Source organism: Callithrix jacchus, chromosome 9 (genome assembly GCF_049354715.1).
Source record: "Callithrix jacchus isolate 240 chromosome 9, calJac240_pri, whole genome shotgun sequence".
NCBI classification, from domain to species: Eukaryota; Metazoa; Chordata; class Mammalia; order Primates; family Cebidae; genus Callithrix; species Callithrix jacchus.
Window position 1 is genome coordinate 23,030,489 of NC_133510.1, and position 11,058 is coordinate 23,041,546.

Genomic DNA, 11,058 nt, shown 5'->3' on the forward strand with positions numbered 1-11,058 from the left:
CCAGCCTTGCATCCCTGGGATGAAGCCTACTTGATCGTAATGGATAAGCTTTTTGATGTGCTGTTGCAATCAGTTTGACAGCATTTTACTGAAGATTTTTGCATCTACATTCATCATGGATATTGGCCTGAAGTTTTTTTTTTTAGTTGAGTATGCTGGGTTTTGGTATCAGGATGATATTGGTCTCATAAAATGATTTTGGATGGATTCCCTCTTTTTGTATTGTTTGGAATAGTTTCAGAAGGAATGATACCAGCTTCTCTTTGTACATCTGGTGGAATTTGGCTGTGAACCCATTTGGACCTGGACTTTTTTTGATTGGTAGGCTATTAATTGCTGCCTCAGCTTTAGCCCTTGCTATTGGTCTATTCAGTGTTTCAAGCAAGTGTTCAGGAATTTATCCATTTCTTCCAGGTTTACTGGTTTATATATATAGAGTTGTTTGTAGAAATCTCTGATGGTAGTTTGCATTTCTGTGGAATCAGTGGTGATAACCCCTTTATCATTTTTTATTGCATCTATTTGATTCTTCTCTTTTTTATTAACCTGGCTAGTGGTCCAGCTCGGTGGACATGTTCTTTTAGTTCAGAGAAATTTGTTATTACCCACCTTCTGATACCTGTTTCTGTCAATTCATCAGACTCATTCTCCGTCCAGCCTTGTTCCTTTGCTGGTGATAAATTGTAATCCCTTGGAGAAGAGATGTTCTGGTTTTTGGTGTTTTCATACTTTTTGCACTGGTTTCTTCCCATCTTAGTTGCTTTATCTATTTGTGGTCTTTGTAGTTGGTGACTTTTGAATGAGGTCTCTGAGTGGACATCCTTTTTGTTGATGTTGAAGCTATTTTGTTCTGTTTTTAAATTTTTCTTCTAATAGTCAGTTCTCTCTGCTGCAGGACAGCTGAAGGTCCACTCAAGACTCTGCTTGCCTGGGGAAAAACCTCTTTGCTGCAGGGGCTGCAGAACAGTAAGGATTGCTGCCAGTTTCTTCTTGTGTTATCTTCGTTCCAGAAGGGTTCCTGCCAGATGTCAGCCAGACCTCTCCTTTATGAGGTGTCTCTTTGGATATATAGAGGTCAGGGAACTGCTTGAGGAGACAGTCTGTCCCTTAAGGGACCTCAAGTGCTGTGCTGGGAGCTCTGTTCCTCTGTTCAGAGCTGCTGGGAAGGTACGTTTAAGTGTGCTGCAGTGTGACTCATACCCATCTCTTCGCCCAGGTGCCCCATCCTCAGAAGGTGGGGCTTTATTTTTAAGTTCCTGAAGTGCTGCTGTCCTTTCTCAGAGAGGTTCTCCCTAGCAAAGAGGTAGTCTAGTCACAGTCTGTCAGCAGAGGTGTTGCTGAGCTGCCACTAGCTCTGCCTAGCTACTGTGTAAATTTCCTTGTGGTTTTGTTTACAGAGGTACAGTTAGAACTGCCTCAGTAATGGCAGACCGCTTCAGTAATGGTGGACTTCCTTGGTAATGATGGACTGCCTCAATAATGGTGGACTGCCTTCGTAGTGGTGGACTGTCTCGGTAATGGCAGTCACCCTTCCCCCCACCGAGCTGGACCATCACTGTGCTTGCTGCAAAACTCTCAATCCAGACCGTTTCAGATTTCTGGTCTTCTTTGTGGTGGTGATACCTGACAAGCCAGATCACCTGGCTCCCTGTTTCAGCCCCCTCTTTATCAGTAGAATGGGCGGCTCTGTCTCCCCGGCATTCTAGGTGCCAGTTGAAATGGCCACCCAGATTTGTGTGAGTTTTTGCATGGAGACCCACAGTGCTGAAACAACTATGCTGTAAACTCGTGGCACTTTTCAGCCCGGGAATCTCCTGGTCTGTGGGCAGTAAAAACTTGTTTGGAAATATGGTGATCACCCACACTCTGCATTGTTCTTACTTGGAACTGCACTGCAGAGCTGTTCCTATTTGGACAACTTCTTAACTATTTTCTGAAGTTCCCAAAGGTAGTTTGGTTCACATATTGTTAAGTCAGTGTCTTAACGGGGAAACTAGGGCATTGGGTTTCTATTCTGCCATCTTATTGACATCAGTGGATCATGTACTTGTAAAAAATAATTTCAACTTTTATCTTAGATTTAGGAAGTACTTGTTCATGTTGGTTATTTGAGTATATTATGCAATGCCTAGGTTTGGGGTACAATTGATTCTGTCACCCAGGTACTTAGCATAGTACCCAATAGTTGGTTTTTCAACCATTGCCCCACTCCATTCTCCTCCCTTCCTTCTCTACTAGTCCCCAGTATCTATTTTTGCTACATTTATATCCATGAGTACTCAGTATTTAGCTCCCACTTCTATAAGTCAGAAGATGTGGTATTTGGTTTTCTGTTTCTGTGTTAATTCACTTAGGATAATGGCCTCCAGTCGAATCCATGTTGCTGCAAAGAACACAATTTAAATCATTGTAATGATGATGTAGTATTCCATTTTGTATATATATTATATTTTCTTTGTCCAATTCACCATTGATGAGCACCTGGGTTGATTCCCTGTTTTTACTATTGCAAATGCTATTGCAATGAACATATAAGCACATACTTTCTTTGGTCAAATTATTTATTTTCTGCTAAATATATACCCAGTAATGGGATTTCTGGGTTGAATAGCACTTCTGTTTTATGTTTTTCGAGAAATCCCCAAATTGCTCTCCATGGAGGCTGAACTAATTTACATTCCCACCAGCAGTGTATATAAGTGTTCTGTTTTCTCACTAGCCTCTCAAGCATCTGTTGTTTTTGACTTTAAAGGAATAGCCATTCTGACTGCTGTGAGATTATATCACAGTGCTTTTGTTTGCATTTCTCTGATGACTAGAGATGTGTATTTTTTCATATATTTGTTGCCTGCTTGTATGTCTTCTTTTAACAAGTTTCTACTTATATCTTTTGCCCATTTTTAAATGGGGTTGTTTCTTGTTTGTTCAGTTGTTTAATCTCCTTATAGATTCTGGATATTAGACCTTTGTTGGATGTGTAGTTTGTGAATATTTTCTCCTATTCTATAGGTGGTCTCTTTGCTCCATTGATAGTTTCTTTTGCTAAGATGAACTTTAGTTAATTAGGTCCCACTTGGGCATTTTTGTTTTTGTTGCAATTGCTTTTGAGGACTTAGTTATAAATTATTTCCTAAGGCTGATGTCCACAGGTGGTTCCTAGGGTTTCTTCCAGGATTCTTATATTTGAGGTCATATATTTAAACTTTTAATCCATTTTGGGTTAATTTTTGTCTGTGGTGAAAGCTAGGGATTTAGTTACATTCTTCTGCATATGATTACCCAGCTATCCAGCCCCATTTATTGAATAGGGAGTCCTTTCTGTATTGCTTGCTTGCTATTGTCAACTTTGTCAAACATCAGATGGCTACAGTTGTTTGGCTTGATTTCTAGGATCTCAATTTTGTTCCATTGGTTTATGTGTCTATATTAGTACCACTACTCTAATATTTTGGTTACTATAGCCTTATAATATAGTTTGAAGCTGGGTAATGTGATGTATATGGCTTTGTTCTTTTGAGCAGATACTTTTAAAAATAGAAATTAATGTCAGAAAAACTTTCTGATGTAGTATGTAACATCTTTGGCTGAGAAGCACTTCTCCCCACCCTGGAATATTAGTTTTGTCAGAATGTCTCAGGGAAATACACAACAAATGCTTCTTAAGCCTTCAGGTTCAATTCAAAATTAATTTTCATTGGCCTTAATAAAATTACCTATAGCAAAACAATCTGAACATATCTAAAGACATTTTAGAAGCCTAATTGGAAAGATGGAAAGAATTATTTTTTATGAAATATATAAATGAACTGTAGTTAAAACCTAGTAAGCTCTCTATTATGTTTAACTTTTCCAAATAATTTGCTACTTTCTAGGGAAGTACAAATTTGTATTTTAAGAACCCGGATGCAATTTCACTGAAAAACAATAGAAAATTAACATGGAACATATCTTAGTAGTTAACGAGCTCCAGAAAAACTCTCTCTCTCTATATATGAATAAATTTATATGAAAAAACCTGGCTTACATGATTATGGAGGCTAAGAAGTCCCACAGTCTGCCATCGGGAAATAGGAGACCCTGAAAAGCCAGTGGTGTAGGTCCCGTTTGAGTTCAAAGGCCTGAGATTCAGGGGAACCAATGGTGTAAATCCTAGTCCAGGGCAGTAAAAGACCGATGTCTCAGGTCAAGCAGGCAGGTAGGAAGGAATAAAAAAATGGATGAATTCCTCCTTCCTCTGCCTTTTGTTCTATTTAGGCCCTCAACAGATTGGTTGATGAATACCCACACTGGAGAGGACAATCTACTACTGAGCTTACCAATTCAAATGCTAATCTCATCTGAAAACACCCTTACTGTCAGCTGGTCACCCATTGGTCCAGTCAGGTTGACACATAGAATTAATAATTACACCATCCAAACATATAAAATTTTTAAAAAAGATTGAAAACACAAAAAATAAATTTATGTAATTTTAAAGACAATTCTGTTTCTTGGTAAAGAAAAGAATGAAATTCTGAGATGTGAACTCTTGTATTAGGACTGTCTCTTCCCTGTAATAATGTTGGTGGTTTAGGGCTGTACTCTTGGTCAGTAGGCCATCATGCACTCCTTGCACCTTGTGTTTTCATCTAAAGAGTAGCTCTGAAGGCTATAAGGAATCTTTACTCTGTTCAATCTGGAAATACCAAAGTCTTTGACTCCTTTTTTTCCTTCATGCAGAATTTCATTGTCCAACAGCTGAATGAGTCATTGTCCTATTTTCTGGGGCTTTCAGACCCACAAGGTAATAATAATTGGCAATGGATTGATAAGACACCTTTTGAGAAAAATGTCAGGTGAGTGCACAACTGGGGACTTGTTTACATGGAAAATCTGGGGAAATTTTGTTAGGAGTGACTAATAATGTTAATACTGATAATTATGATGATAACAGGATCTAACAATTATTAAGCATTACTAAGGATATGGATTATCTCACTTAAACTTCATGAAAACTTCTCTTTTTCTGAACTAGTTTTACGGATGAAAAACTAGATAACTTGCCCCAAATCAATAAACTATTAAGATGAGAAACTGGATTTCAACCCCATGTCCATCTGACTCCAGAGATGGTGCTCAAAACTACCATTTTGCTGACTTTAAACACAAGTCGACACTTAAACTTATCTCTAAATAATAAAATTTAAAATATCAGAACTATGTACAATTTTACATAATAATACTATTTACCTGTGGCTTTAAAAAAAGAATTCAATTATACACTATCTTATTTGATTCTTCCAATATCTTGTGAATTACTTAGAGACCTTATTATAATTCCCATTTTTAAAGATGAGGAATTTAATACCTGGGGATATTGAATTACTTTCCCAAGATCAAAATGAGTGAGTATCAAGACAAGGTCTTGTAATTCCAAAAGTTATGTGCAATCTCCCGGTCTTTATCCAGAATGTATTCCCTGGAGGCAGGGTAACTTTTACATCCAGACTCAGGCATCCACACATTCACTTAAGGCAGAGCCATGAGAATAAAGACAGTTAGGAAGGTGATTAGATACACAGATGTAAGGAGATAGATAGTCTCTTTATTACATGTCAGTAAGAAGGAAATTATTTAATAACCTCAGTCAGGATAAAGGGTCTGTAGAAAGGAAAAAGATTGCTGCAGAAAGACCTAAGAATAAAACATCTCATAAAACTTTTGCCAGGAGAATGTTAAAGAAGCAAGTTTAAAAGTATGTGTCCATACTTGAAGCTTTGAGGAGAGCAGTATGAAAAGAAGGAACAATTAATGGAATGTACTCTCTTCCTAAATCCGACTCTGCTCACCCCAAACTTACATACTTTCTAATCATTCATCATGCATTCATTGAAGACGTGTATCTACCTTTCTGTTTTCCTTTAGATTTTGGCACACAAATGAACCCAATCATTCTGAAGAGCAATGTGGTTCAATAGTCTTCTGGAAACCTAAAGGATGGGGATGGAATGATGTTCTCTGTGAATCTAGAAGAAATGCAATATGCGAGATGAATAAGATTTATCTATGAGTGGAACTTCTTTCACTGGCATTTCAAAACTGAAACCTATCATGAAATAATTTCTTCCTGTAATTTACACATAATCCTTATGTTATAGAGGTTCATAGAAATGGAAAGATACCTGTCTCCCTGTAATCAATCTTATTCTAGTTTCCTCTTTTCCACTAATGATAGAATGAGCTCTTCCTCTTTCTTCCATTCTTTCACTTGTTTTTCATTTTGCTCTTTCTTCATACTTCATTACCCAACATGTATTGTTTCAGAGACTGTACTATTTTGTTTGTTAGAAGATTTATAAGGCAGTATCTTTTGAAAATGATGACCTTTCTTCCTCAAAATATCATAAAGAAATCTTTTTGGTTGAGAACTGCAATCATCTGAAGACCTGAGAAGTGTTGAAAGATCTGTGTTCTAGATGGCTCACTTGCATGGCTGGCAACTTGGTGTTGGCCATTGCTAGGAGGCCTCAATATATCACCATGTGGAACTCTCGGGAGGGCTAACTGAATCTCCTTACAATATAGTGGCCGGCTGCATTGGAACAAGTGATCCAAAAAAACAAGTGAAAGTAATGTCTTTAATGAATTAGACTCAGCAGTTATGGACCATAACTTCTGCTCTACCCCATTGGTTGCATAAAACAGATCTGATATAATAAAGAATGGGACTACCCAAAGGCATGAATACCAGAATGTGAGAATCACCAAGGGCCATCTTGTAGGCTATCACAGCAAAATTTTTTTAAAAAGATACCAAAAATTAAGTGTAGTAAAAATTAAATTAATTTAAAAAATGTCCTATACTAAAATTATGGACTTCAGTTCATCAAAACATTATTAAGAAAATTAAATTTAAATGACTGGAGGAAGATATTTTAAACACTTAAAACTGACACAATATTAATGCCAAACATATATAAACATCTATTACAAATCAGTTAGAAGAACACAAAAAATGAGCAAAATATTTGAACACTTTATAGATGGGGAAATACAGACAATAAACATGTTTTTATAGAGATGCTCAGCTTCATTCATAATGTAATAACTGCAAGTCAAGACAATAATACATCATTTTATGTCAATTTTAATGGTAAAATTAAAAAATATAATTCCAAAAGTTGGAGGAAATATAAATTGATGACTACTTACATTACTGATTTGTGTTTAACTTTGTACAACTGCTTTGGAAAGTACATAAATATACATTTTCCTTGCATAAATACCATCCAAAAAGATGCTGTATTGGGAGAGATTCAAGATCTATGACATATGGTATTAAAATGGAGAGGTGTTCTAAGATTCTAGATTTTTTATTGGGCAGTAAAGTTAATATAAATATCCAACAACAACAACAAAATGAAACAAGAGTGTAAAGAGGATAGCATAGGATGAATCTAAAATTATGATCAGGCCGGGCATGGTGGCTCAAGCCTGTAATCCTAGCACTTTGGGAAGTTGAGTGGGGTGGATCATCTGAGGTCAGGAGTTTGAGACCAGCCTGGCCAATATGGCAAAACCCCATCTCTACTAAAAATACAAAAAATAATCAGGCATGGTTGCATGCATCTGTAATCTCAACTACTTGGGAGGCTGAGGCAGAAGAATTACTTGAATCCAGGAGGTGGAGTTTGCAGTGAGCTGAGATCGTGCCATTGCACTACAGCCTCAGAGACAAGAGCAAAACTTTGTCTCAAAAATAAATAAATAAATAAAATAATGATTAGTATGCTATTGTGCAAAGTGTAAATATGAAAAATAATCCATTGGGGCTAGATTAATGCAAGTTTGGGGTTCTTGACTTAGAGCTTTGCGTTCAAGATTACAGTGAAGTTGTGCTCCCAGGATCCAGAAGGCATTGTCTTTGTCTTCATGCCACCATTACCATAATGAAGCTGGTGGCTAGACACTACATACTCCATCTAACTGTAACAAGTACATCTGGAAAGTCACCATTTATGATCTTGATCATCAGGCAGAAACACAAGCAAGAAATTAGCTCTTGCTTTGTTTTTACTTCCCACATCTCATGCTATTGAATTTAATGGTTCCAAATTTGCATCAATAACATAATTGAAAAAGAGTCTTAAAAATATTGTTCATGGCTTTCCCAACTTTGAAGCACTGGCAGGCACAATGAAGGAAGTGGGAATGGATGTGAGTGCTGATTGACTAGATCCAGTATGGTTGTGCCATAGCATTCTTTAAATACATAGCTATATTTGACCTAAACATTACTATTCTTAAGTGAGATGGTGCATACTTTTCCTTTTGGTGCTATCCTAGTTTGGAATCAATTTATGCTAGCTTCATAAAAAATGAGTCAGAATATTTTTCATTTTTCATTCTCTGAATGATTTGGTTAAATTTTCCCATAATGTAAGTGTATATTTCTTAGAACTAGTTAAATTTATCTGTAAATTTCTCTAGACCTGCTCTCTGTTTAAGACTACTTTTTTGACCATATTTTTCTTTTCTTCTGTGATTTTGAGACTTAGGATTTCTAACCCTTCTTAGTTAATTTAGAATTTTTTTTTAAGAAAATCATCTATTTCATATTAAATTTGTTGATTTAATCTGTGAATAGTGTATGTATATAATTCTAATCTACCCTTGCATCTAAAAATGTGTAGCATTTTTAGTTTTAATTAATTTTAAATGTATCTTTCTTCTTCTAACTTGATCAAGCTTGTCAAAGTTATATTAAATGTCCTTTAAAAAAGAGAGTCAGCTTTCCTGATGGTATGCACTTTTATTCTATTTAATTAATGGATGTTTTTGTTATTAATTGATCCTTCACTCTTTGAATTTATTTTAATCTTATCTAGCTTCTTAAAATAAATTAATATAAAGGAATTCATTGATCTCCAGTCTATTTTTTTCAAATAAAGCATTAAAGGCTATATTTTTACTTTGGGTATTACTTTAACCCAACAGAACTTTTAAATTTTAATAATCTCATTATTTCTCATTTTTACATAGTAGTAGTCGTGGGAAGGACTTTTTCTTCATCTAGGAGTTATTTAGTATAGTGTTTTAAAATTTTTATGAGACTAGACAAGGTTTGGCTTCTATTTTGAAAATTTCTTACTACATTTTATTTAAAGAATGCAACATACGCATTTTATAATACTTTTAAGAGTTTATTATATTTTCTTTATGGCCTTGAATTAATTCAGACAAGAAAAGCTAAACTGTGTTAGACAATTGGTGAGGATAATGGGTTAGGCTTATTTAGGACTGCTTTCATTCTGATTTATTACATAACAAGAAAACAAAGCATACAATGAGGAAACCTCCTCCTCAGTGGAGAGTATTCACATGGATTAACAAGTATCCTCACATTCTGAGTCTGTTCTGAGAGGTATAACTTCATACCTGCTTCCCAAACATGCTTGATATTAATTCAGCAACATTGTTGTTTCCACGTCCCTGAGCACCCAGCCAAGCCACCAGGCACTGACTGTGAATTGATACAGATCTTTACCTCAAGCCTCTTTTCTTCTAGGCAAAGTCAACCATCAGATGCACAATTTGAAGTTATTTTCAGTGAGAAGGTTTCCACTTTTCACAGGCTTCCTGAGCTAGTTCTGAGTAGAGCTATAACTTTAAACTGTGTTCCTTTAGTGAGTGCCAAATAATGAGCACAACCATGTGAAAACAAAGCTTTTTTTCCTTCTGAGATAAGTAGTCATAGAGAACTCCCTAGGAGGTCATAGGTGAGGATTTAGGGAGAAGTAACATTATGGCAGAAATAAGCACACAGAGATTGTGAATCAAAGTGTTTTGAAGCCAATTTATATCCAATCATATTTAAAATGCTCCAAAATTTCCCATGATACACCAGCTAACCCAGTTTATGAAGGTCTTCCATGGTGATATGGTTTGTCTCTGTGTCCTCATCCAAATCTTATCTTGAACTGTAATTCCCATGTGTCAGAGGAGGGGCCTAATGGGAAATGATTGAATCATGGGGAAAGACTTCCCTTTTTATGATAGAGTTCTCACAAGATCTGGTTGTTTGATAAGTGTGTAGCTCTTCTTCCTTATCTTGCTCTCTCCTACCACCATGGTAAGATGTACTTGCTCTCTCTTTGCCTTCTGCCATGACTGTAAGCTTCCCAATGCCTCCCAGTCATGCTTCCTTCAGTCTGCAGAACTGTGAGTCAAACCTCTTTTCTTCAACTACCCATTCTCAGGTAGTTCTTTATAGCAAGTGTGAAAATGGATGAATACAGAAAATTGGCATCATGAGAGTGGAGCACTTCTATAAAGATACCCCATATGAAATTCCACATGAAAATGTGGAAGTGACTTTGGAACTGGGTACCAGCAGAGGTTGGAACAGTTTGGAGGACTTGGAAGAGGACAGGAAGATGTGGGAAAGCTTGGAACTTCCAAGAGACTTGTCAAATGGTTTTGACCAAACTGCTGATGGTGATATGGACAATAAAGTCCAGGCTGAGGTGCTCACAGATGGCGATGAGAAACTTGTTGGGTACTGGAGTAAATGTCACTCTTGCTATGCTTTAGCAAAGAGACTGGTGGCATTTTGCCTTAGAGATCTGTGGAACTTTGAACTTGAGAGAGATGATTTAGGATATCTGGCAGAAGAATTTCTAACCAGCAAAGCATTTAAGATGTGACCTGGCTCTTTCTAAAACTGTACACTTATATGCATGAACAAAGAGATGATCTGAAACTGCAACTTATATTTAAGAGGGAAGCTTGGAACAAAAGCTTAGAAACTTTGCAGCCCAGCCATGCAGTAAAAAAGAAAAACCTACTTTTTGGGAGAAAGTCAAGCCTGCTGCAGAAATTTGTGTAAGTAAAGAGGAACTGGAGTCAAATGTTAATGGGAAAAATGTATTCAGGTCATTTCAGAGATTTTCTTGGTAGTGCCTCCCATCACAGGCTTGGAGTCCTAGGAAGGATAAGTGGTTTCATGGGCTGGGCCCAGGGCCCTGCTGCTCTGTGCAACCTCAGGACCAGGCCCCTTGCATCCCAGCTGATCCATCT

The 11,058-nt window shown here is 36.8% G+C and overlaps 1 protein-coding gene across 1 annotated transcript in view; it reads left to right on the top strand.

Moving 5' to 3' along the window:
• The window catches only part of CLEC6A (C-type lectin domain containing 6A), a 31,659-nt gene extending 22,771 nt beyond the window's left edge, over positions 1-8,888 (top strand). Inside the window, exons 5-6 of the mRNA XM_002752315.7 lie at positions 4,720-4,835; positions 5,905-8,888. Coding sequence (XP_002752361.3) covers positions 4,720-4,835; positions 5,905-6,049 — 261 coding nt within the window. The 3' untranslated portion in view covers positions 6,050-8,888. The remainder of the gene's footprint in view (positions 1-4,719; positions 4,836-5,904) is intronic.
• The last annotated feature ends 2,170 nt before the right edge of the window (positions 8,889-11,058 follow it).